General features: G+C 40.0%; 1 protein-coding gene across 1 annotated transcript in view; it reads right to left on the reverse strand.

Annotated features, from left to right (window-relative positions):
- Positions 1–27,058, reverse strand: part of SLC24A1 (solute carrier family 24 member 1) — a 45,742-nt gene that overhangs the window by 5,903 nt on the left and 12,781 nt on the right. Inside the window, 3 exon segments of the mRNA XM_069097386.1 lie at positions 5,088–6,032; positions 10,913–11,016; positions 26,419–26,638. Of these exon segments, the coding sequence (XP_068953487.1) occupies positions 5,088–6,032; positions 10,913–11,016; positions 26,419–26,638 (1,269 nt within the window).

Consider the following 27,058-nt stretch of genomic DNA (forward strand, 5'->3'; position numbering starts at 1 on the left):
TGTTTTTCTGTCCAAAAAAATAATAAGACAGTGTCTTATTATCGGGAAAACACGGTAAGACTGCCCCCTAGAATGGTATGGCATGACAAATCTATTACTTTTAAAATAAAAGCTATAAACTGGTATTCAGTAGATGCCCAAAAACTTAGTCACAAAAGGACTTTGTAATTTTAAGAGAAAAAAGGACAAGGAAAACATTTTAAGACAATTTTTCTCCTAAAAACCTTTAGTTGGTGTTTTGAAGTACTCATAACCATACACATTAAATGTCTTTAATTTAATAGAACGAAATATAAAACTCTATGCTCTTACCCCCTCAGAAAAATACCTCTTCATGAAGAATCATAGCAAAAAATTCATTATTCCTTCTGAACTTTAATTTTCAATATGATAAAAGTCTTGAGCTTTCCTTAATTTCCATACCATCTAGGAACCAAAATAGTTCTTTGGAATTTTACAAAGTTCTGTGCCCTATTTTCTTCATCATCTGAATTATATTTCCCTTGTAAACTCCTTCAGAAGTTAGAGAGACAGCTTTGGGGGTACAGAATAATATAGTATGCTTACTGGTCACAGTAAATTAAAGCATGCAAATCATTCTATGACAACCCAAACCTACCAAGTATATAAGATATATAGTAGACATCCAATGTATAAAGTAAAATTTTAAGCCATGTAGACCAAAGTTGTCTTATTTTTCCATTAACCATAAGGGTAGTAAGAGGTGAGAGAAAAATTCCATAATGGCGTCATTGTATCTTTTGCCTTTGGAGATGTTATAGCAAATGGTCACAAAGCCATCCAAAAAAATAATCACTATCCCATAGAAAAGCCTATCTTGCATTTTGCCATTGCTCAAGGGCAACCTGAAATCAATTTCATTGGTCTTTCTGTATAATCTTAGTCTCCTCTTGAACCTTATACAAGAGCAATTGTTTTCTCCCTTATACTTTGCTCCTATAAACCCCTTAACAGCAGCTTCTTCAAAATCAACACTGTCCCATCCAAACTCAGTTCTAAATGTTTTTCAAGACTTTCCAGTCGATCTGTTTCTTTTCAGAATCCTTAAGCAACTTACTGGTGTTAGAAAATCTCTCTCTCCAAAGAACTCTCTTTCCACAGACAAAGGGAAAAGATGTGAACTTTGCCATACATGATGACATTTCCTACAATGAAAATGCCTTTCTTTTTACCATGAGTAAGCATGAACCAAAACATGAACCAGTCTGTCTAAATTCTTATTTAGCTACAATACCACCATATCTATAAATTGCTCTCAACCTTTTCCTAAATAATAATTACCTTAGCATATACTAGTATTGTGAAAATAATTTATCATAAATTTATAGCTGACTTCAGAGACCATCTAGTCCAATCTGTCATTTTACAGATGAGGAAACAGAGGCCCAGGGAGTGATTGCCCAAGGTCACACAGGTTGTGGCAGAGCTAGAAGTTGATCTCAGGTCCTCACTTCAATCCAGCATGTTCCACAATCCCATGAGATCTCTTCCAAATCCTGTCTTTAAACCTCACTCTTGTGTGTGACCTTGGTAAGGACTTGTTTCTTCATCTGTAAAATGAGGGGATCAGACTGGATGGCCTTTCAACCTCTAGATCTATGATCTTAGGATTCTTTGGGGGCCATCCAAATAAATCTGCATGACCAAGATGGACTGAGTTACCCATGATTGTTGACAGGTCTTTATAATTATTTTCCTAGCTTAGTAGGGGGCAGAAAGGGAGGCAGAGAAGGATCAGGTAGTGCTTTTTGATACTAACTTAGAGACCATGAGCATGATTGGATATGTGATGTGGGTCCTGCCTCCAAGGTGACAAGTTTTTTTTTAAACTCTAGTGTCAAATAGCTAATCTACATAAAATCTTCATGTAAATAAATGATACAGCATTTCCATTTTTCTGTAACCTCATTATCTTTATGAAATGAGTTTTACCACACTCTACCATGCTGACACTCCCCACTAAATAAAACCAAGGGTACATTGCACCCAGTCAGTATTCAGAGTTGCAGCCTTTGGATTGACCAACTGCTTAAGGCTCAGAGTCAAAGAGGGCACAGACCCATCACCTCCTGATCTGATCTTATTGGTGGGGCCAGCCCACAGATTATCATGGAAGAGACAAGTGATTAGAATATGCAATAGGTAGTTGCCAAGGGAGAGGCAGAAAGATGCAACAGCTGAGCTTGGCCAACCTATCCTTGGGTTCATTTTGGAGAAGATTCCCACTTCTCTATCCCACAGCTTTCTCAGAGTGGGGTGAGGGTGGGGGGACTGCCTTCAGTCATTTCCAAACCAGGCCTGTTTTACACAGTAACAGCAATATTGTAACAATGATCAACTGAAAAACTTGGCTATTCTGATCAAGACAGTGATCCAACACAATTACAAAAGATCCATGATGAAAAATGCTAGCCACCTCCATTGAGAGAACTGATGAACTGAGTGCAAATTGAAGCATACTTTTTAAACTTTATTTTTATTGTTTTATTTTGTTTTTTCTTTTGCAACACTACTAATATGGAAATATGCATGACCTCACATGTACAATTGAAATCAAAGTGCTTGCCTTCTCAAGGAGAGGGAAGGGAAGAAGGAGAGAATTTTGAACTCAAAAAAATTTTTAAATGATTATTTAAAAATTCGTTTTAATGTAATTGGAAAATATTTAATGAAATAAAGTTATTTTTTCTAATAAAGTGTTTACTTATATTGAGCTTAAATATGCAGCTCTACCAATTGCTTCTAATTTGGTCCTCTGGGGCTAAGCAGAATGACTCTAATCAATTTGCCAAGCCAGTCTTCCTTGAAGACAGTCTTTCGGGTTATGTCTCCCCTAAGACTTCTCTTCTCCAGGTAAGCATTCTCAGTCCCTTAAAGCAATCCTCATATGGCACATTCTCAAGGCCTTTTATCATCTTGGTCATCCTCCTCTAAACATCCTCCAGTTGCCTCCCTAAATCACAATGGTTCAAAACCAAATACAATACTTCATCTATGAACTGACTAAAGCAGAACCAGAAGCAATGGGTGGAGCAATGATCTTTCAGGTTCAGGATACCAAGCCTCTCTAAACAGAGGATAAGATCACATACATTCTTCTGGCTGCCATATTATATCATTGACTGATAGTGAGCTTAAACCACACATTCTTCTTCACATTAATGATTGTCTAGCCAAACCTCTTCTAAATTATATTTGAGAAGGGTTTTTTTTAACCCAAGTTCAAGATATGTCATTTATTGTTATTAAATTTCATCTTCCTAGATTCTAGATCTTTTTGGATCTAATGTGTTAGTTATCTATTCCAATTTATTATCTGAAAATTTGGGAAGCATGTCATCTACTCCCTTATCCAAGTCATTTATAAAAATGTTGAATAGGGAAAAGAACATATATATATATATATATATATATATATATATATATAGATCACTTCACTGAAGACTTTCTTCCAGTCTAATACTGAGTCCTGATGGCTACACTTTGGGGTCACAGAGAGTAGTTTGAAATAGTCCCAGTGGAATTTCACAAAGATATTATTTCTTCCTGAGAACTTAAGACATCTAGGAGATGACAATCTCTTTTCAATAAGGCTCTAGGAAGTAAGTTACTCTTTCAAATCCCAAAGGAAGTTTCAGATAAATTTCTGCTCTACTGATCCCCTCATCTGGATAAGTCTCCTTAGAAATGTCTCTAGGAATAAGACCCACACCCTACAGTACCATATATCTCATTGAATTATATTTGCATATACATTAAACAATATAAAAATTATAAAAAGATGAAAGTAGAATAAAGTTTTCTCTCAATTATGGAGAGATGAATTTTTTCAATTCAACAAATAGGAGGGATTATTGGGGAGATTATATGTTCTTGACTACATAAAAATAAATTCTATACAACAAGAATAATACTAAAAGAAAAATATAGCAAATATGAAAGACAAAAACATGATATTTAAAATGCATGAGTCTGTTCAAAGGGCACAGTGGTAATTCCTAGTCCCCAATTAATAAATGGCCAAAGGATATAAAAAGACAATTTTCAAAAGAAGAAACACAAATAGTGAGCAATCAGCTTCCAAATACTTGATCTCACTAATAAAGTGAGGCAAATTAAAACAACTTTGAGATAAAATTTCACACCCAACAAACTGGTAAATATAATCAAAGTAAATGAAACTCAATTTTGGTAAGACTGTAGAAGAACGTGTATTCCACAAATTTTCTGGTGGAACTAGAGACTTATGAAATATTTTTATCAATCAGTCCAATAGCTGCAAAATAACGCCCTCTGACCAAATTCCACTAATGGGCATATAGCCTGAAAGTGTTACTTGTTTAGAGAGCTGGTAGTCACAATAATAAATAACACCAAATGTATAAAATACTTGATGCTTTTCAATGTATTAACATACATTATCTCATTTGATCAGTATTTCTGTCAGTTAAATAGGGAAAACATTATTGAACTATGAGGAAAGAGAAAAGTTGTGACTTGCCCAAAGTCACACAATAATTAGTGGTAGTGGTATAACTGGAACCTAGATTTTCCTTACTCCTGAAATTTTACCTGGAACTATGGAAGAGTAGTGTTTACTATTATTTACTATTATTACTAGTAATAGCATTGTTGTTATTTTCTAAGCACTTCCAAATTACTATATGATCTCATCCTCCCAATAACTGAAATAGAGGGAGACTAATGGCATTTCCCCCATTTTACAGATAGGAAAACCAAGACACAGATTTTTAAATCTTATCATTCTGGGAATCAGGACAACATCCTATGTCTCCTAACTCCTGCCTAAAGTATATTTAAGTCATACTTAGCTTGGCTTTTATTTTAAAGGGTTTTTCTTTCTGTATGGTGGGACCTCCAAAGTTGAATCTGTAATTTCAGTTATTTTGAATCATATCCTCATCTCAGCTTCAGAATTTGAAATTCTCTTCCCACAAACATAAGTGCATGCATCTATTGTCTCCTCTGAGGAGTGAGCCTTGAACACTTGAAAACTTCCATAATACCTCCCAAAGGGACAGGAGTACAGGTATGGGATATCTTACCGGTTTCCTGACATCTGGAACCGTCAGCCACAGGGGAAAAACGATGGGTAAAAGGAAGAGGTAAATGGCCTGTTTACTCTTTGTTTCAGGCCATTCTAGTGACAGAGGCTCCTCATTTTCTTCTTCATCTTCCTCTTCTTCCTCATCCTCATCTTCACTGTCATCATCATCATCTTCTTCTTCTTCACCTTCTCCACCTTCTTCACTTTCTTTTTTGCCTTCACCTTCTCCATCTTCTCTACCTTCTCCATCTTCTCTACCTTCACCTCTTTCTTCACCTTCCCCTGCACCTCCCTCTTCATGGACTTCACCCTTCTCATCACCTTCTTCTTCACCTTCTCCACCTTCTCTACCTTCATCTCTTTCTGCACCTTCACCTGCACCTCCCTCTCCATGGTCATCTTCACCCTTTTTGTCACCTTCTTCTTCACTTTCTCCACCTTCCCTACCTTCTTCATCTCTTTCTGCACCTTCCCCTGCACCTCTCTCTCCATGGTCTTCCTCACCTTTCTCATCACCTTCCTCTGTACCTTGACCCTGAGTTTCACCTTCCCCTTCAATTTCATCACTATTGGCCCTTTGGGTTTCACCTTCATCTTCACCTTGAGTTTCATCTTTGTCTGGACCTTCTGGTTCATCTTCACCTTTGGTTTCACCTTCAACTTCACTATTTTCTACTGCTTGATTTTCAACTTCCTCTAAAACTCCAGTTTCATCCTCAGCATCACCTTGACCTTGAGCTTCATCTTTGTCCTGACCTTTAGGTTCATCTTCACCTTTAGTTTCATCTTGACCTTCATCTTCATTATTTTCTACTGCTTGGTTTTCAACTTCCTCTAGACCTTTAGTTTCAACGTCAGAATCATCTTCATTTTCATCTAGAACTTCACCTTCACCTTCACCTTCATCTTCACCTTTATCATCTGCTCCAGTATCTGGACCCTCCTGCAAATCAAAATCAATATAGACATTGACTAGAGACCTGAATCAACACATTCAAACTCCCAAGTACCAACCATTCCTGGCCTTATGGGACTTTGCTTATCATTTTAAAGCCTGAATATCAGTAGCAAACTGATCTCTTTTCCAAGTTTTTTTTTTTTCTCATGTCATCTTCTGTTTCTTCATAGGTAACACGAAAGGCTTGAGTTAAGTGATCTTTAAGGTTCCTCCAGCCCTGGCATTCTGTAATTCTAATGTGTCTCATCTTTTGAAGTCTCCTATTAGGTACATACTTAGTCAATCAACAGATATTTACCGAGTACTAAATATATGCTAAAGACATCATTTTGAGCATATATATCTTGCTGTGGTGGAAGTGGAGTGGTCTTATCACCTGGTGACTCAGTCAATGCACTGATGCTAATAAATAGATGTGATCACACATATTTAAAGAGGACACTAAATAATAAAATATTAACAGAGGTAGTTAGAGGGTCCTTTGAATAAGAATGAGAAGGAAAGTGAAAATCATATGTCTAGACCAGTCACTAAGTTTGAGAGAAAAAGATCTTTCTCTTTCTAATGGGAATTGTCTAATGCTACCATACATTTTAAAAGTTTTAGAATTATAAAAAGAGATTTTGAAACACCACTCACTCCCCTAAGAGAGCACTTGAGTGGGATGTCATCAAGGAGGAGCATAGTAGTCACCTGGTTTTGGAAGTACTTTATCAGTCATTGGGCTCGGAACCTGTTGGTCATGCCAACTCTGCAAATAAGTTGAGGACTAGAGGCATCCCTCAGGCTCTTTACATATGGTCCAATGAAGGTAGGAGGTCTGAAGAAGAAAAGGCAATCTACTCTTGGGAACAAGAAGGAGCTGTTGTCATGCAGATACGATCCAGAAATGATGGCACCTGCCACTGAGACCACATGGCCACTATCAAAGGTAGGTCAAAATGCCAGCATGGAATTCCAGTGTGAACATAAGTATATAACCCATCCAAGAGTTTTCTAATGATTTTTCTGTAGTAGCAAAGCCTTAAAGACAAAGCCCATCAACTGGGGAATGTCTAAACCAATTGTGGTATGTGAGTGTAATGGAATATTGCTGGGCTGTAAGAAATGGTGGATGTGAAACTTAAGAAGACTTGTATGAACTTAAATGAAATGAAGTAAGTAACCAGAGAAACGATATACACAATGACTACAGCAATGTGAATAGAACAAAAGTCAAAAATGAATGCTGAGAAACTGTAATGATCAAGCTTGGCTTTAAAAAAGATATAAGGATGTACTTCCCACTCTTCTTTCCAGAAATAAGCTACTATGGATATAAAACACTACATATAATGTTGAACTTGGTTGATATATTGTTTTATTTTGTCGAACTATTATTTCTATGTTTTAAAATTCTTTGTTATAAGAGATGGCAATGGAGGAAAATATTGACAAAATGTATGTAAAACAAAAACAAAATACATCAATGAAATGTTTTTTTAAGAGCTAGATAAATGTTTCAGAAAAATGGACCAAGACCCAAAGGAACAATATTAGGACTCTGTAATGTTAATGGGATAAGATCTTCCCTGCCCGTTAATAGGTCTCACCTAGAGCCCATTAAGGGAAGCTTGCTTAGGGGAGGCTTGCTTGTAGGAAGGCTGTCACACCTTTTCCTAATTTCTAATTAGGTACTGATTTAGATTGAATTTAGATCTAATTAAGCTCTAATTTAGAGCCCTCTGGCTCTAAAAAGGGTGTATGTACTCTGAAGTTAGCATTTTGCTTTGGGCCTCTTTCAGTGGAAGAGTATTCTTGTGATTTGACCAGATGACACTCTGGGTAGCCATTAAGGAGCCCCCAGGCTTTGAAAAACCCAGATGTTGTTGCTGTGGTAACCTTGGTCAGTCAGTTAGATCTGTCTGTTGATCCGTTCTCATTTCTCAGACAGTTAGAAGCCCTGCCTGTTTAGTCTTTATTTCTCTGCTTGTATTTTCTCTGAAGTTCGGGTGCTGACCTTTTTCCCCTGGACTAGGTAAACGATATGTGTTTGACTGATTAAAGTAACCTTGTTAACCCATTTTGAGTTGCTTTCCTTTAGCAAAGCAGATCTAAGAACCTGTGTTGGCAGCCACCCTGGGGATGCTGGGGTGAGTAAAGGCACCCAGTGCCAAGAGATGATTGTGCAGACTGAGTCAACAGTACAACAGAATTCACTGGTTGTAGAAAGATTCAAGGATGACTCCATTGGATAGCTACATAGAGAATTGCCTTCCTCAGAGTGAGGCAGGGGAGGAGCACAGAATGGGAACAAAGAATAGGTGCCCCATCTAGTCAAGCCAATCAATCTGTTGCTAGTCCATAGAAAAGGCTTGTTTGTATATAATTTCATTGAGTCTGTTTTCCTATTTTGTTTTATTTTTTCTTCTGTTTCATGGTAAAGTTACTTAAAATTTCAAACTTTTATCACCTAGGCAAGGGTGTTCAGAGAACCTCTCAGGTCTCAGGGCTCCTAGAAAGGTGATGCCAGATTTGAACTCAAGTCTTTCTGACTCCAGGCCCAGTGTTCTATCCATTGTACTACCTAGCTGTTGATATTTGTTATTGTTGTTTGTCCTTCGTTCTCAAAGAAGACCTGACTAGCTGGGCCTTGAAGAAAGATAAGAATTTTAAGAGGGAGATATGAGGGAGGGGTGCATTCCAGGCATGGGGGAATGACTTCTACAGAGACAGAAGAGAGGGATGCTCATAGGTAGAAAGCTGAATTTAACTGAGATGACTAATTCTTTCCTGTCTGAGGTATTTTCTCACAGTGATTATTCTGATTAGTCAGAGGAATTAGTCAGATCTGATAAGGATGAGAGAGATCTCAGGATATGCTGAAGGTATTGTGAAGATGGCACATGAAGTGGTGGAAGTGGAACCATGGGGGCAACATGACAATGTGCACAGTGTGCTTTCTTCAATGCCTTAAGAATCTGACTTTGGAGGTGTGTGTGTGTGTGGGTGGGTGGGTGCTCCCTTGACCAGTGCAGATTGAAAACCCCTCAGCAACTTAGCAGATGATCTTCAAAAGCTTCTGTGGCCAAGAATGTGCTGAGTCTGTCAGAGATCTGTTGGATCCTGGAGAACAGGAAGATGATGTGGACCCATGCTTGGAAACTTCTCCAATTTGGCAGGATCTGTCCAAACTGGATTCCATAGCCATCAAAACCCAGGGTCACCTACCACGATGAAACACTTATTGGGGTTGGACTTTAATGGAAGGGGATGGACTCAAGGATAGAAAGAAAAATGGTGTGAGCCTACAAACTGACTTCAGGCGGGTGAGTAGAATCCTCGCTCCTATTTGGAAGACAAGACAAAGCAGCACAGTCCTTAATAGCTCTATCCAAGGACACAATGACTCCAGAGGAGTCATGGAGGGAGATTTTGGTACAGTGGGAAAAAGTACTCTGTCTGGAGTCATGTGTAAGGGGATCTGGGTTCAAATCCCATTCTGGCTACACACATTCTACCTCCATTAATGACATTATTACCTTGGGTCAACTGTGATCCCAGTACCTTCCCAGTCTCTCCAGTGCCCACACCCTTTCTTCGCCCTCCACCAGCCCCACCCTTAACTTCCAACCTTTAATTCCTGTATTTGCAACATATATAAATAGGGAGATGGAGTAAGGAGGACATTTCTATCCCTTCCTCTTCCAACTCTAAAGTGAGGGGGTTGGACTTTGATAATTGTTAAGGTCCCTTTCTACTCTGATTCCCTGACTCTCAATGTAACAGTCTCTCTTCTAAGAGACCGATGTGTATAACCACCAGCAACAAGTGTGTAACTCTGACTCTATACTCAGAGCCAGCCATGTGCAAAAATGATGAAGTAGATGCCATCTCCAGCATTTCTTCCCCAAAATCCCTCTCCAGGAATTCAGCATTGCCTCATTGCTCAAGTTCTGTCCCAGAACAGAGGATCTAACAAATTTGTTCACACTAAAGTGTTAATGATTAATGTATTAATCCTCCCCTGGTACAATTACATTTTAAAAGAGAACATAGGGCAGGGAGTCTAAAGGTTGGTATTTTGTTTTGTTTTGTTTTTGTGCATCAAGGACCCTTTTGACAGGCTGGTGAAACCTATGGACCCCTTTCTCAAAATAATATTTTTCAGTGCATAAAATAAAATACAGTGGTTTACAAAATAAAAAATATCCATATATTGAAATACACTTATCAATTTTTGAAAAGCAAGGTCTTAGACTATAGATTAAGAACTTCTGATCTTGGGCAACATCTCTCTCAAAAGAATTAATCCCTAGCAAGGTATTAGGCATCAGTGGATGAGATTCCATCCAGGTAAGCCTTCATCCCCTGAATCATATCACAAAGATGGTTGAAGCAACCTTCCAGAAAGGAATGAGCACTGAACCTAGGTTCTAATCCAGATTCTGACATTAGTTAGTTGTGAGATGGGAATAGCAATTAGATCTGTGATGTCATTGATACAGGGCACTCCCAGGTGAGGAAACTTCCTCAACCAATGACAGTCAGCACTTTCTTTGCAGATTATGATCTTGGAGAATTTTCTAGAGCAGTGAGAGGCTAAGTGACTTGTCCAGGGTTACACAGCCAGAATGAGTCAGAAGTTGGACCTCCTGTTCTTCCTGGCTTCAAGGTGGGATCTCTTAATGACATCCTACCTCTTTACTAGCTATAGGACTTTGAACAAATCATTTAACCAACCCCTCTAGAACTAAATTTTCCTCATCTGAAAAATGAAAGGGTTGGATTTTAATAACCTCTAAGGTCTCTTCCAGCTTAAAAATTCTATAACTATGGGTCTACTTCCTACTCCAACTATGTGACAAGTCTGGGCCCAACCATACCTGCCCATCAGGGGTTGGCTCATCATGATCTTTGGCAGTGTGCACAGCAGAGACTGAAGAAACTTTGACTGATGGGAGCTCATCGGGCTCTGCAGGTTCTTCTACTTTAAAGGACAAAACGTGAAAGGACACAGGTTTGTATTGTGCAGAGCAGCTAAAAGAATGGAGAGATTTTGGGCAACCCCAGGGCAGATCCTGCCTAGAGGTCTCAAGGCTTCCCTTGGGGATTCTATCTTATAAGGAAAGTGAAACCATGAAAAATGAATTGACTAATCATCATCCTTCTTGGGTCTCCCCAAGCTAGAGAACTTCTTGCTTGATATGCAAGAATGTCTTGCATACAGAAGTTTCAGGCTGATTCCAGTCAAGGATATAATAGGTAACAGCTAGAACAGGGGAAGGCCAAAAACCCCAGAAAAAGATCTTCCTGACCACTACCTCCACCACAACCCCTTAACCTTGTGGAAAATGTTGAGCATAAGCAATGGAGGAAGATGGTCAATTCCACCAATTGTCAGAGAAGACAAAGGGTCCATTGCTATTATCTTATGTTTAAAGTATTTCTAGTTTTATGTATTTCTGATAAAATTGATTTTATTAGATTTAGGAATAGTATTTCCTGGGGAAAAGGGAACCAAGTAACCTGCCAGTCAGCAAGGAAACCCTGGGGGAAATGTTATATAATATATAACTTGGAAACGATAACCTGATAACCCAACTTTCTCTCCCTCTTCATTGCCAAGCTTCTTTAAAAAGAAGTTTGTATCCCAATGATGCCATTCCTTCCCTACTCATTCCCCTTTCAACCACTTTCAATCTGGCCTCTACTCCAGACCAAACCTAGGCCTTTCATTTATGTATTCTTTCAAAGATCATCAATGGCATCCCAATCACCAAATTGAACGTGTCTTTTCAGTCCTCATCCCCCTTGTTTTTTCTGCTGTTGCCCACTCCCTCCTAGTGGATACTTTCTCCTCCCTTACCTTCAGAAACATTGTTTTGGTACACCTCCTACTTCTCTAACCATGTCTTCTTTGTCTCCTTCTCAGATCCTTTGTCTTCTTGTTCACTTCTTAATATCGTTCCCAAGGTTCTGAACTTGGGTCGCTTTTCTGCTCCTTTTATTCACTCTTTCCTGACAATACCATCAAGTACTACCTCTAATCAGAAGACTCATAAATCTATATTTCTTGACCCAAATTTCCAGTTACCCATATAATATTTCCACCTGGATGTCCCTCCAACACGTTAAATGTAATATGTTTAAAATCTACTTTATTTTCTTTCCACTTAAACCTGCTCCTCCTAATTTCACTGTATCTCTCTAGACAGCACCATTGATCTGGCCTCCCATGTTCCTAAATAAGTCCTCTTTGACTTCTCCATGTCACTCATTTTTTACATCCAAGTAACTACCAAGTAGTATCAGTTCTACCTTCAAAACATCCATCCCCATCCATCCACTCTATTTCCACTGCCACCAGCCTGCTACAGAATGTAATTACCATCTATTACCAATTATTTCAATGGTGTCATAACATCTTCAATCTCTCTCCTTCCAAAGCAGCATGCTTCTATCAAAATAATCTTTCTTAGACATAGATCTTGTCACTTCATTCCACTGCTCAAAAATCATTACTGGTCCCCTATTGCCTCCTGAGTAAATGTCAAACTCAGTCATTTAACGCCTTCAATGATCTGTCACCACATTTCCTTTCCAGATTCATCTTGTTATCCTATCCCCACCCCCATATACTCTAAGCTCCAACCAAACTAGCCTGCTCTTTGTCTCCCAAATGCACCATGCACCCTCCTACCTCCTTGTTTTTCCTCAGGGTGCTCCCTATGTGAATCTGCTCCTTCCCTTTCTTTGCTTATTGAATTTACAACCCATCTTTTAAAGCCCATCTCTAATGTTCCCTCACCCCACTAAGCTTTCCATGCTCTCCCTAAGTCAGTAATGATTGCCCTCATAGAACCTTCAGTCATTGCATAAAGTGCCAGATAAATATCAGCTTATTTTAAATATTTATTGGGTCAATTAATGAATGGGCCAAAGCTTAGTGAACCAAGTCCAAGAATTCAAAACACTTCACAGAGAAGTTTATTTTCATCTCTTTAATACATATATCACATCATGTCATGTATTATAGTTGTCAATGCTTGAGTCCTACCTCCCTCCTAGACTGTAAAATCCGTGAGTTCAGGGTATGTGTTTACTTAATCTTTACATCTCCAGGAAAGTTTAACACTGGACTTGATACACAGTAGGTGCTCAATAAGTACTTTTCCAAACTTTAAAGCATTATGCCTAGGAATCCATTTGTATTCCCAGACATATGTAAATATATGATATTCCTATTTATATTTTTATATATATATATATATATATATATATACATACATATACATTCACTTACATAGATGGAAATTGTATGGCTTAGTAGATAGAGTGCTAGACTTGGAATTGGAAAATGTGGGTCCAAGTCCCACCTTTGATACTTGTTAGCTATGGATAAATCACTTAACTTCTCTTTGTCTCTGACAACTCTCTAGAGCTTTTCTTTGAAGTCTTAGACTAGTTACAACATGTCTAAATGGAAAGAGTTCCCCTCACAGAACCTTCTGTCACTGTATAAAGTATCAAAAAAAAAAAACCATCAGGTATTATCAGGAGTGCTGGTAATTGTTTAACAACCGACTATGGAAAAATATATATGCACAACACACTTTAAAGTATAAACATTTCTATTTAAGTCTAGACAGCCAACAAAATATAAATCAAGTCCTGATGTGTAGCATTTGCTGATTTCTGAGGTATAAATGTTCACACTCAAAATTTAACAATCAGCTCTCTTGAGCCTTTAGGAACTAGCTCTCAACACTGGTTATTATTATAAATATGTATTAAATAATTAATGAATGTGTCAATGTGAGTGAGCCAAGTCTTGGGATTCAAAACTTTGAAAGTTGTGGGGGGTAAGGCCAGGGGCAGGGAAATAGGTATGAGGACCCAGTGTAGAGCCATAACCATAAGTAGGTCCAACACCATAGTACTATAAACTTGACCAATGATTGGGTCCAGAGTATGTCACTACCCTGCCAAAAAACAGGACTAGGGGTGGCCAGATAGCACAGGGAGTAAGAGCACCAGCCCCAGGGTCGGGATGACCTGGGGATCGAATCCTGGCTCAGACACTTAGCACCACACCCAGAAATAACTGGCCATGTAACCTTGAGCAAGTTACTTAACCCCAATTGCTTTAAAAACAAACAAACAAACAGGACTAAAGGCATCTTTCAGACTAAAACTGAAAGTGTCTAGCAGGAATATGAAACTTGGTAATGAGTATAACAGGAGCCTGGCCAATACATGCACTACCAGCCTTCACTTCTATTCAACAAGCATTTATTAAGTTTTTGGAACTTGGGAACTAGGCACACAAAGACAAAAAAGAAGTCCCTGCCCTCAAAGAGGTTACATTCTACTGGAAAAATACAGCATGCACATAGGTAAGTAAAAACAGAATTGTAATGAAATAAATATCTTACAAACATTAAAAAAGAAATGTGAGTAGTTGTGACTAGGCTATATTTCAATTCTACCACTAACATTTATTAAACACCTCTTGTGTACATACTAGGCACAGTTCCCATTCTCAAGGAATTTGCACAGTCTAGTAGAGGAATGAAACTTGTACACAAATAAGAGTTGAAACTACAGAAGACCTTCCTAAAAGCTAGGTGACCTCAAGAAAGGAGCCCAGGGAAAATGGAAAGCAGAAATTAGGTTTAGACTAGCATTTTATACCATTCACCACAATTAGTTCTGAAAAGATGCATAACCTAAATATAAAAGGTCACATCCTCTAAAAAAAATCAAGGATAGAAGATAACTTTGTGCAAATATAAGTAGAAAGAGAATTACTAACTAAACATGGGATAGAACTGATAATAGAAAATGGACAGTTTTGATTACATAAAAATTTGAATTTTGCATGAACAAAATCAATGCACCTAAAATTAAAAAAGAACTAATTTAGGTGTAGGGAGAACCTTTTCAGCAATTATCTCTGATTAATGTCTAATAGTCAAGATATGTAGGAAATCATTGCAAATATATATGAATAAGGAACATTTTTCACTAGGCAATAGATTAAAGGGTATAAAGCAACAATTTTCAGAAGAATAAATTTGGTCAGTCAAAAAGCTTTTACTAAGGGTCAGCAATGTATCAAGTACTGTGCTGGATGCTAGGGACACATACAAAGAATAAAACAAGTACATGTATAAGTTTATATACTATAAATAAAAAGTGATTAAATACAAAGTAGTTAAATACAAGATTTAGGAAGGAGGGAGGTAGAAGTTGGAGGAATCAGGAAAGTGTTCATGCAAAAGGTGGTGTTTCACCTTATATGAACTGATGCAAAGTGGAGTAAGCAGAAGAACATTGTACCCAGTAACAGCAATATTATAAGAATGATCAACTATGAAAGACTTAGCTTCTGATCAAGACAATTATCCAAGACAATTCCAAAGGACCAATGATGAAAAATGGTATCTCCAGAGAGAGAACTGATAAACTCTGAATGCAGACTGAAGCATACTTTGTTTTACTATATTTTTGTTGCTTTATTTTGTTTGTGTTTTCTTTTGCAACATAGCTAATAGGGAAATATGTTTTGCATGACTTCACATAATCAATATCAAATTACTTGCCTTCTCAAGGAGGAAGGAAGGACAGAAGATTGGGAGAGAACTTGGAACTTAAAGTTTTTAAAAAAGATTGTTAAAAATTATTTTTCATATAATTGGGAGATATTTAATGAAATGAGTAAAAATTAATTTTAAAAAGATGATGCCTCAGCTGAGTCTTCAAGAAAAAGAGAGACTCTGAAGAGGGAGGTTAGGAGAAAGTACATTTCAGTCATGTGGAGTGGTCATTATAAAGGCATGGAGATTGGAGTTGGCGTGTCATGTGTGAGGAACAGAGAAAAGGTCAGTTTGTCTAGATCCCAGAGTATGAAAGGGGAAGTAATGTACAATGAGGTTGAAAAAAATAGATTAGGGCCATACGGTGAAGGGCTTTAAAAACTAAACAGAGGAGTTTACATTTTATTCTAGTAGCAACAAGCAGCCTCTGGAGTTGTTTGAATAGGAGAGCCACATGGGCAGATCTGCACTTAAGGAAAATTACTTTGGCAGCAGCATGGAGGATGCATTAGACAGGGGAGAAACCGCAGAACTTATTAATTGATAAAGAGTGCCAAAAGCTGGTATGTGCTTTAGAAGAAACTGTTCAGAGATTAGCTTGTCTTCTTTCTACATACTATATTTATGGATTATTAACTACTAATAATGGCTGTTACTCATACATAAAATTTGAAGTGGCAAGAACATCTAACCATCTGGAAGAAGTTTTCTGTAAACTTTCTGAACTGAAGCAGATGAAAAATTCTTAATTGGTAAAATCCAAGAAGGGGGAGGGGATCACATTAAAACTCGAGATTTTGCAATAGTGTATGACATCAAGGGACAAGGTAACTCTACTTCCTCTGTCTTTCCTCCTCCAATTTTCTCCCTTCCCCACACCCTCCACCACAGGCAGATTCGGAGCTCTCTCTACTGAGAGGCCAGTCTTTGCCTTTTTGAAGTTGTGACCTCCTTCAAGGCCTCCTACCTTACTTCCTTCTGGCAATTTGATGTCGATTCTCACCAAGTCCCTTTTTTCAGCCCTAGGAATTCACCTCATTAAACTCAATCCCCTCTGACCTCTTCCTGGCCTTCAGATCCTATAATCCATTTAATAGAAGTAAGCTCTTCACTAGACCATGTCAGTGATCCTGGCCAGAGAGGCCATGCCATTCTAGACTGCAACCTGAGGACAAGGGCTTCATCTTCCCAGATGCCCCTGGCTTAGAATCCCAGAGGGTCTTTATTTGCCATGGATTTATCCAAGAATCCCATGAAAGAACCATAATCCTGAGTCCAGGTTTTCCTCCCCACCCCCTTGTCCCTCCAACACACAATACCATTAACTCTGGATTCAAAAACTGAGATTTGGACTTTTTTTTCCTTAATGAAACTAACACTTGGGCTTTTCACCACCCATATAACTTTTCCCTTGGAGATTTTCAGGGAAAAGTGATGCCTTAAGTTTGAGCTACTTTCAAAAATGCTGTTTTTTAAAAATCTCAGATGTCATACATACATGAGCCACTAAAGCCCAGCTCCAAGGCATCACCACAGTCAGGAATTGACTATGAGTTTAAGACTATGCCAAAAGAGCACAAGTTCAAGTAAAAATGGAGATAATAATAATAGCTGGCATTCAGGGAGGGCTTTAAGGTTTAAAAGTTCTCTACATACATTACCCCATTTTACAGCTGGGAAAACTGTGAGAGCTTCATTGGATTGCCTTATGATTGCAGTTAGTATGTGTCTGGGACAGGAGGATCCTAAATCAGGCGTTCTTGGCTCCAGGTGTGGCCACTCCACCTACTATACCACACTGAAAAGATAACTTGTACAGGCCTAGAAAGACCTGTTGTATGTTGTCTGAGTGTCTGAGCACCAGCCTGGCTAAAATCTAAAAGCCTCATCATCTCCAAAAGCTTGGCCACCAGCATTTTTTAAACTCAGTGATTATTCAAGTTCTATATTGATGGACGAAAGTAACCAAATAGAACAGATCATGGGCCCTGATGTCTGACTCAAGAGTGGTTACATAGGAATCTACAAGACAAGGCCCCCAAAGCAATATCCTGCTGCCAAAGGATCATGGGTTTAGAGCTATAGGGGACCTAAAAGACCTTCATGCTCTATCTCCTTTCATTTTACAAATGAGAAAACTTAGATTTGGAGTAAAGAAGTAACTTGCCCAAGGTCACACTCATAGTGAGAGTACACAGGCTTCTACTCCTGACTCTGAAATCTAGTCTTCTATTGGTCAATACTGCCAAGATGCTACATCCCCTACCACTGGATTATTTCATACACAAAAAATAAATCAGGTGTGCCTTTGAGAAAAGTGATAGTCTTCCTGGCTCTGCTCCATGTTAAGCCCAGAGCAACTCAACTGCAGTGTTTCTTCAATCCCTCATCACTTGCCTATCAATTGGGGAATGGTTGAGCAAGTGGTGGTGTATGAATTTAATGGAATACTATTGTGCTAAAAGAAATGATGAGCAGGTGAATTTCAAAAAAACCTGGAAACACTTACATGAACTGATGCGAAGTAAAGTAAGCAAAACCAGGAGAACATTGTACACAGTTAACAGCAATATTGTATGATGGTCAACTATGAACGGCTTAGCTATGTTCAGACAATTCCAAAGGACTCATGATGAAAAGTGCTATCCACATCTAGAGGGAGAATTGACTGATTCTGATTGTAAATCAAAGCATATTGTTTTCACTTTCTTTTGTGTGTGTGTGTGTGTGTGCGCGTGCACGCGCTTTCTTTTGGTCTGCTTCTTTCACAACATGACTAATATGTTATATGTGACTACACATACATAACCGATACAAAATTGCTTACAGTAATAGGGAGGGGGAAGGGAGGCAGAGAAAGAAAATTTAGAACTCAAAAGTCCTTCATTACTATAACTGAGAAATTTCTGTTCCCAACCTTTTCCTATTACCTCCTGTCTAGGGAAAACAGGGTCCCATGTTGGGGAGATCAAGAGAGGGTAGGTTTAAGACTTGGGAATCCTTGAACTAAGTCATAGGCTGAAGGAGTTTTGGCCAATAACCAGGGTGGAGACTCTCCACCTAAATAGAGGCAGAACTGGTGTCCCCAAAGCCCCAGCAAAGGAGAGCCCCCAAAGCTGGTTGGAGAGTCATGCTGAGGGTTTTTCCTAAACTCTGATGGTAGAGAGGGGAATGATGTTCTTGGAGAAAGGAGAAGGACAGAAGGAGGAGGCTTTGGTGAGGTATCTAAGAAACTCAGTTTCCTGTGACATTTAGAAAGTTCAGAGTTCAGACACTACCTTTACCTTCAAGGCAAAAATACCCTGGGCCCCTGATCTCAACTCCTCCTTCCTCCTGTAGGAACTTGATCCCTTCCATCATTCCTTCTGTTCCCCTAATTTTTATTCTCTCCTAAACCATGGGCACTTTCTCTACTACCTACAAATGTGCCCAGATCTTCCCCATACTTAAAAAACTTCACTCAATGAAGGCAAAAGCAGGGGTTATGAGCTAGGAGAACAGAAAGACACTTTAAGTTGAGTTATTAAAATAGCAGCCCACATTATATATAAGTACCTCATCACACACCCCTTGTTTTGGTAGAGAAAGGAATATTACTATGTTTCTTTGACCTATATCAAATCAAGAATTATCCCAACTAATTTCTTAAACCATCTAGTTTTCTATAGTACAATGTGTTTTTTAAAAACCCAGGACTGATATGCCCCTTTCTAATCTGAATTCCAATAGTCATTATTAAAAAATTTGTTGTTCAATCATTCAGTAAGCATTTGACTCTTTGTGAGCCCATGTGGGATTTTCTTGGCAAAGATACTGGTTTGAAAAAAACAGTTTGAAAAAAGAACACTTTGCCATTTCCTTCTCCAGTGGGCTAAGTCAAACAGAAGTTAAGTTACTTGCTCAGGGTCACACAGCTAGTGAGTGTCTGAGGTTGGGTTTGAATTCAGGTCTTCCTGACTACTGACCTAGTACTCTATCCATTGAGCCATCTAGGTACCTCAATTATTAAAAATAATATTACTTTAAAAATCCTCACTTGGCCCTACCATCTCCTCAAAGCATGATCCTATTTCTCTCCTTCATTTTACCAATAAACTCCTATCTACACTTGTAGCCTCCATTTTCTCAACTCCATTCACTTTCCAACTGTCTGGCTTCCACTCACTTCACTCTAATGAAATGGTTTTCTCAAAGATCACAATGATCTCTTTATTTCAACATCAAACCACCTTTTCTCAGTCCTTTTTCTTCATCTTTCTGCAGTGTTTGATACTATCAACTACCCCCTCCTGGATACCACTGACTACCTCTATCCTCTTGCTGGGGGTTTTTGTTACACTGCTCTGTCCCTGTTTTCTTTCTACCCATTCTCAGTCTCCTTTGTAGGTTTCTATCCTGCCCCCCTCCCCCAACTGGATATACTGTCTGTCTTGACTCTTCTCTTCTCTCTGTTATCTTGCTGATCTCATCAGTCCCCACCTATCAGTTATACAAAATCATTCCAAAATCTACATTCTCAGCCCTGATTTCCCTGAGTGCTACTCCCTTATCTCCAATTGTCTGGCATTTCTACCTGGAAGTGCCATAAGCATCTTGAACACCATTTGCCCCAAACAGAGCTCATTATCTTTCTCCCTAAATCGGCTCCTCCTAACTTTCTTATTTCTGTTGGAGGCAACCCTGTTTTCAGACACTCAAGTTTGTAATCTAGGCATCATCCTTGATTCATCAGTTCCACCCCCTACATCCAAGCTATTGCCAAGTCTTATTGATTCCACCTCCTCTATCTCTTCTTTCTTTGTACTCATGCCACAACTGCCTGAATCCAAGTCCTTATCTCCTCTCTCCTGGACTATTGCAATAGTCTACTAATTGGTCTTGCTTATGAAGTCTCTCCCTTCTCCAACCCATGTTCTACATCAGAGCTGTCGAACACCAGCCCAAAGGCCTGCAACATTCCCAAGTGAAGTCTGTACCAGATCAAAATGTAATTAAGAAATATTTAGTAAAATAAATAAGAGCAAAGTAGGACACAGAAAATGTTCATATGTGATTTTCTAAGTCAATATGTGGCCCCACAGGGATCCTTATACATGGACTAGTGGTTCCCATTTCTATTTGAGTTTGACACCATTGCTCTACACAGCTGCCAAATCAATAGTCCCAAAGCACAGGTCTGACTAGGTCACTTCTCTGCTCACTGTCTATTCACAGTGATGTCCCCTTGCCTCTAAGATAAAATATAAACTCCTCTATTTGACATTTAAAACTCTCCCCAATCTGTCTCCAGCCTTTCTAGGCTGGTTACACACTATTCTCCTTCACACGTTCTACTCACAGGCTCAATGGCCCAGCCCAACTGGCTTCCTTGATATTCCCCTCTTACCAAATACCATCCTCTTTGCCTTTGCTCAGACTGTCCTCCATCCCTTTTCAGCTCTGCCTCTTGGAAACTTAGTCTCTCTTCCAAGCTAATCCCAAGGGCTTTTTCCTTCAAGCAGCCTTTCCCAGTTCCTCCATTAATTAGTATTTATTTTGTATATCTCTCCTGAAAAGCATCGTAGTAAAACCCAACAATTCTTAATTTTTTGTGTGTCGTGGTCCACTTTGTCAGGCAGTCTGATAAAGTCTTTGGACTCCTCAGAACAAGGTTTTAAATTAAGATACATAGAGTTACAAAGAATACCAATTATATTGAGATGTGATTATTAAAATTTTTAAAGTTCATAGAATCCAGGTTAAAAACCACCAATTTGAGGTACAGACCTGGCTTCTGAAGCCAGGTGAGGTGTGTTTAAGTGCTTCCTCTGACACATGCTGACTGTATGAACTGGGCATGTTGCTTAAGTTGTCGGGGCCCCAGGCACTTTCTAAGAATATAAGTTATAGAGAAGTGCCATTAGACAATGAAGAGCATCTCACAGGGTGCTCCCTACACTGGTGAAATGATTGATCCAGTCCAAAAAATATATATTTTGTTCATTTATCTGTGAATATTTCCCCTGGTAGAATTTAATCTTATGGCTAGGAACTACCTCATCTCCACATTTGGACCCCTAGCTCCTACCATAAGCTGATTAATAATAAATGATTGTGGTTGGTAGGGGAGGAAGGGAGGTACAGTGGGAACGAAGAGCTGGAAAGGGCCTTAGAAGTCATTTAGTCCAACCCTCTTATTTTATAGATGGGGAAATATTAAGTGACTCACTTAAGGTCACATAAGTAGTATGGGGCAGGGGTGGGATTTGAACTCAATTTCTAGCAACTTCAAAGTCATCCAAATTTCCCTGCCCCACAGAACCCTAGAGGCTCAACAGCGGGGCCTGAATATCACCTTCCCCAGGTCTCCCCTAAATACCAGCTGCACACAAGTTGTGAAGAGGCCCCAAAGGAAAGGAAACATCTGATTGGCACTACTCAGGGAGAGACCCAGTGGAAAATTCGTCTTTTAGAGCCTCCCTAATAGTCTGGGAGCTTCCCCTGGTAAATCACTGGGAGGCAACAATGACTCCTTTGGTTTCCACTTGGAGCACTTCACTGGGGATTTTCAATTTGGGTGTTGATTGCAATTGCCCCAACGGCACTTGGCAGCCCGGCCTGAGCATAAATTCATGCTAGTTTGCATGGAGCTAGAGAGAGCCAATTTCCTGGACTGCTCTTACTTCCTGGGCTGTCTGTCGCACTGTGAAGGGGAGGCGACTTTCAGTGAGAAGTCATCCTTGTCACATTCCCCTGTAATATATACCTATCTACCTTGAGACTCAGCTCGGAGGAGAAATCACAGCTGTGCCCCAGAAGCTTCGGGTTAGAGCTAAAGATCATAGATGTGGAGGAAGTGAAAAACAACATTCTCTCTTCCCTTAGCTCAGTCCTCAGCATCTCCTGTTCTCTGCACTGAGCAAAGCCTCACATTCACTCCTCCTTCCTCCTCCCACCTCCATGCCCTAACCATTCATTGTGGGTTATTGGTCCCCATTTCTAAATCGTCTGTAACAATAGCCAAGGAAGGGCTATTTTGCATATTGGGAAAGTGAGGGCAGGGACCTTTCTTGGCTGCTTTGTATCCCCAGGGTCTAGCCCAGTGCTTGGCACAAGTTTAGGGAAAGCTTCTTGACTAAGATCGAGGAGGGGAAGGGAGCCCAGGAATTTTCAGCTTCTGACTTTCAGGATGTTAGCAGTCTTTCGAAAATAATTTTCCTCTCCCACGCCCACCCCCACTTCTATCTCTGAGAGAGATATTCTTTTCTTGTCTCTGACTTGGGATTAAAGCACATAGGAAAGATGAAATCCATAGCTGAAGCAGATTTCTTGGTAGAAAGAGGAATTATCTTTGACTACCCAAAAACCATTTAAAGAAAGGAAAGGAGAAACTTGTTCCATCCCTATGGAGAAAGTTCTAGACCTCTGAACTGAAGGGGATAGGAAACTTTCATCTCAGGGTTATCGTTAGGATCAAAGGAGATATTTATAAAGCATTTAATACAGCATGGGGCACACAATTGGTGCTATATAAATGCCTGCTATTATTATTATTGTCATTACTGTAGGTGGACTGCTTTGGAGGGAGACTTAGGGCTGCAAGGTTCTAGTTCCATTTCTGCTAGGCATCAGATATGATCCCCTTGGCATTTAACCTAGGTTATCATTTTCTTCATCTATAAAGTGGGGATGTAAAATAATGCTGTTTCTATCGTACCTAGCAGAAGAGGAATGAATAGCTTGCTTTGTTTTTTAAAAAATGCCTTTGCTAAGTCTTTGTTTCCTAATCTGCAAAATGGCCCTCCTTTTTTTGGCTACTATGATCAGAAGGCCTTTGCTACATACAAGCTACTTAGAAAGCATTCCAACGTAACCATGAGCAAGGGTGTAATTCTGATAATGGGAAGGGTTGGGGGAACACAGAGGGTCCAGTTCAACCAAGAGATCTCTTCCCTCTACAAATCTCTAATTGTTGCTGTCTTGAAGGTGAATAGTGAAGTTAATACTGCCCCATACTTCCCTGGAAAATTGAATCTGTTAGCTGGGAGTTCCTCCTTTGCCCTCATCTCATCTCATCTCACTCAAACATCTCCCTCCACTATCTCCTCCCACACTCTCACAATCTCAGATAAAGAAGAGGCCCTTGTCAAGGCAGACTCTTCTGTATGCACCTTTGACCCCCACTCATCCCAATTTCTTTAGCAGATGGGCCCCACTATCATCTCCCCTCTTTCTCTTATCATCAACCTTTTCCTGTCTACTACTTCTTTCTCTATTACTTACAAATATACCCATATTTCCTCCATTCTTAAAAAGCCCTCACTTGATCTTACCATCCCAGCTAGCTTTTGTCCTATATGTCTCCTATCCTGAGCTAAACAACTTGAAAAAGCCATCTCATTGCCTTCATTTTCTGTTCCCTCATTCTTTTCAAACTCCCTACAACCTCACCATTCAGCTCAAACAATCCTCTCCAAAGTTCCCCAAATGACAAAGCCAATGTCCTTTTCTCAGTTCTGATTCTCCTTGATCTCTCTGTAACATTTGAGTCTGTTGGTCACCTTGTCTTTCTGTATGAGCTTCTCTCTCTCTCTCTCTCTCTCTCTCTCTCTCCCTCCGTCTCTTCCTCTTCCTCCGCCTCCTCCTCCTCCCTCCCCCCATACCCTCTTTCAGTTCTCCTATCTGTCCAAATGTTCCTTCTTAGGTGTCCCCTAGGCTTTGTCCCAGACACCCCTCTTTTTTTGCTCTATACTATCTCACTTGTGACCTTATCATTTCCCATGCTTCAATTATTATCTCTATGTAGATGATTTCCAGATCTATCTATCCTACCCTTGTAGCCTTCTTAAGCTACGGTCCATGCATCTCCAACTACCTCTTAGACGTCTTGCACTGGACATCTTATGAGCACTGCAAACTCAGCATATCCGAAAGAGAACTCATTTTCTTTCCCCCAAACTCTCCTCCACTTTTGAACTTCCCTATCACTATCACTAGCACCACCATGCTCCCCATCATCCAGGCTCTCAGCTTCAATTTCATCCTTGACTCCTCACTCTCACTCTCCTCACATATCCAATCTGTTATCAAATCTTGTCATTTCTACATTCATAACATGTGCCATATAACCCCCTTCTCTTCATTCACACAGCTACCCTAGTAAAGGACCTCATCATCTCTCATCTAGACTGCTCTAAGAGCCTTCCAACCAGTTTCCTGGCACCACGTATCTCCCCACTCCAATCCATCCTCCACTCAGCTGCCAAGATTTTCCTGAAATGTAGGTCTGATGATGTCATCCCCAAAGTCAATGAGCTCCAGTGGTTCTCTGTTAATAATTAGTGATAATAGTAGCTAATATTTACATAGATTTAAAGTCTTCAAAGTCTTTTATTTATGATCTTCTTGCATCAAATAAAAAGTCCTGTTTGCCAAGTAATGTTCTTTATAATCCCTTTCTCCCTGGCCAGCCTTCTTAGATCTTAATCCCTTTCAGTCACGCCATGATCCAACTACACTGCTCTACTTGCATTTCCTTAGGATCTTCTTTCTCCATTACTGTCCCCTACACATAAAATTCTCTGCCTACTCACCTCTACCTCAATTTCCTTGCCAACATTCAAGATTCAGCTCAAATACTACCTTCTGCATGAGGCTATTCCAGTTCACCCTCCCCTCCTAGCTGCTAATACCTTCCACTCTCAGATTGCCTTCTAACCACTCTATATTCTCTTGTATATACCTAGTTATTTACATGTCGTTTCCCCCAATAAGAATGTATGTTCCTTGAGGACAGGGACTGGTTTTTGCCTTTCTCTGTATTCCCAGCACTTAGCACAATTCCAGGAACATAGTAAACACTTAATAAATGATTGTGACTGGCTGCTGCCACCTGTATGCTTTTCTCAAATCATAGAATCATAGATTCCCAGAGTTAGGAGGAACCTTAGATTAGGTCATCTGGTCTACCCCCTTCTCAGGGCATGAATTTCTTCTACATCATCCCCATAGGTAGTTGTTTGGCCTTTTCTTGGATCCCCATGTAATAAGGAACTCAGGCCCTACCCATTTCACTGACATTCCAGGTCAGCTCAAGCTTCCATTCCCTGAAGGGTAAAGGGCAGTCTTGAGAATACAAATCAGCCCTGGGTCTAGGGTAGGCATATTGGATGAAAACTCCCCCTCAAAGGGAAAGCATGTGCCCAAGTAAATTCTATCACATTCATGCCACCCTTTCCTTTGTGGGGAACTGGAGAACTGGGTCACAAGAGCAAAACTGATCCTTGAGTGACATCCTCCAGAGAATGTGAAGCAAATATAGATATTCTCAGACACTAAGCCCCTTGGAAGCTTTAGAGTTACTGGCTGAGGTGGATGTTGTGATCTCTGGGGATTTGACAAATCATTCAGACCTGTTTGAAGTTCCACAAGTCTTAGGCACAGCTCTGCCACCTCTGTCCATCTCCTCAAGTACCCCTGTGCTTCTGACTTGGTCCCTATCTCTGTCCCCAGATGCCCTCTGATTTTCTCTGTCTTTTTTTTTGGAGGGGGAAAGGCAAGGTAGTTGGGGTTATGTGACTTGCCCAAGGTCACACAGCTAGTTAAGTGTCAAGTGTCTAAGTTCAGATTTGAACTCAGGTCCTCCTGACTTCAGGGTCCGTGGGTGCTCTATTCACTGAGTCACCTAGCTTCCCCCTTCTCTGTCTTTGTCCCTATTCTTTCCCTAGCTCTGTCTCTTGTTTCTTTTCTAAGCCTTTGCCTCTGCTTTTGTCTCCATCTTCCTCCATCTCTTTGTCTCTGTCTCCTTTCACCTCTGTCTCTGTCTCTTGCCTCTGAGATTTTCAGGACCCAGTTCTTCAGCTGTAGGAGGAGAGGGTATTGTCTGGTCCAGGCTCCCAACTGTTTTTTAGAAGCTTACTTACCTTCCCCTAGGGGGTCCAAGGTGTGCAGCATGAGCTGGTAGATGGTGCTGCGAATGGTGCTGTTGTGTAGCGAGGCTGCACCGCTTCCTCGGATCAGAGTGGACGGGAGCTGAGCAAGGGGAAACACCACAGCGACCTCAGTCTGAATCATGCTGCTTCAGATCAGGAGGACGCATCGTGGAGGACTCCGGTCTGATTTTCCAGACTGAATTAGCACCTGAACAACAAACCCCATCCCACAACTCCCTACTGCCCTGTGGCTAGCTTACTGGGTGACCAGGGGAATTCTGCAAGATCTTCAAGGTGGTTGGGGAACTCCCGCCACTCTGGGAAGAGATCAGTGCATGCAGATACACCCAGACACAGGCACAGATGTTGGATGCACTCACATAACCATATCCACCCATAGCAATAAACATACACATATCTGTACATGTGCACAACATGAGTGCATGCACACACAGACAGACACAGACACACAGACACACACACACACACACACACACACACACACACACACACACACACA

The sequence above is a fragment of the Petaurus breviceps genome, unplaced genomic scaffold, assembly GCF_028583685.1.
Source record: "Petaurus breviceps papuanus isolate PSGF00001 unplaced genomic scaffold, PetGlider_PUasm1.0 37, whole genome shotgun sequence".
NCBI lineage: Eukaryota > Metazoa > Chordata > Mammalia > Diprotodontia > Petauridae > Petaurus > Petaurus breviceps.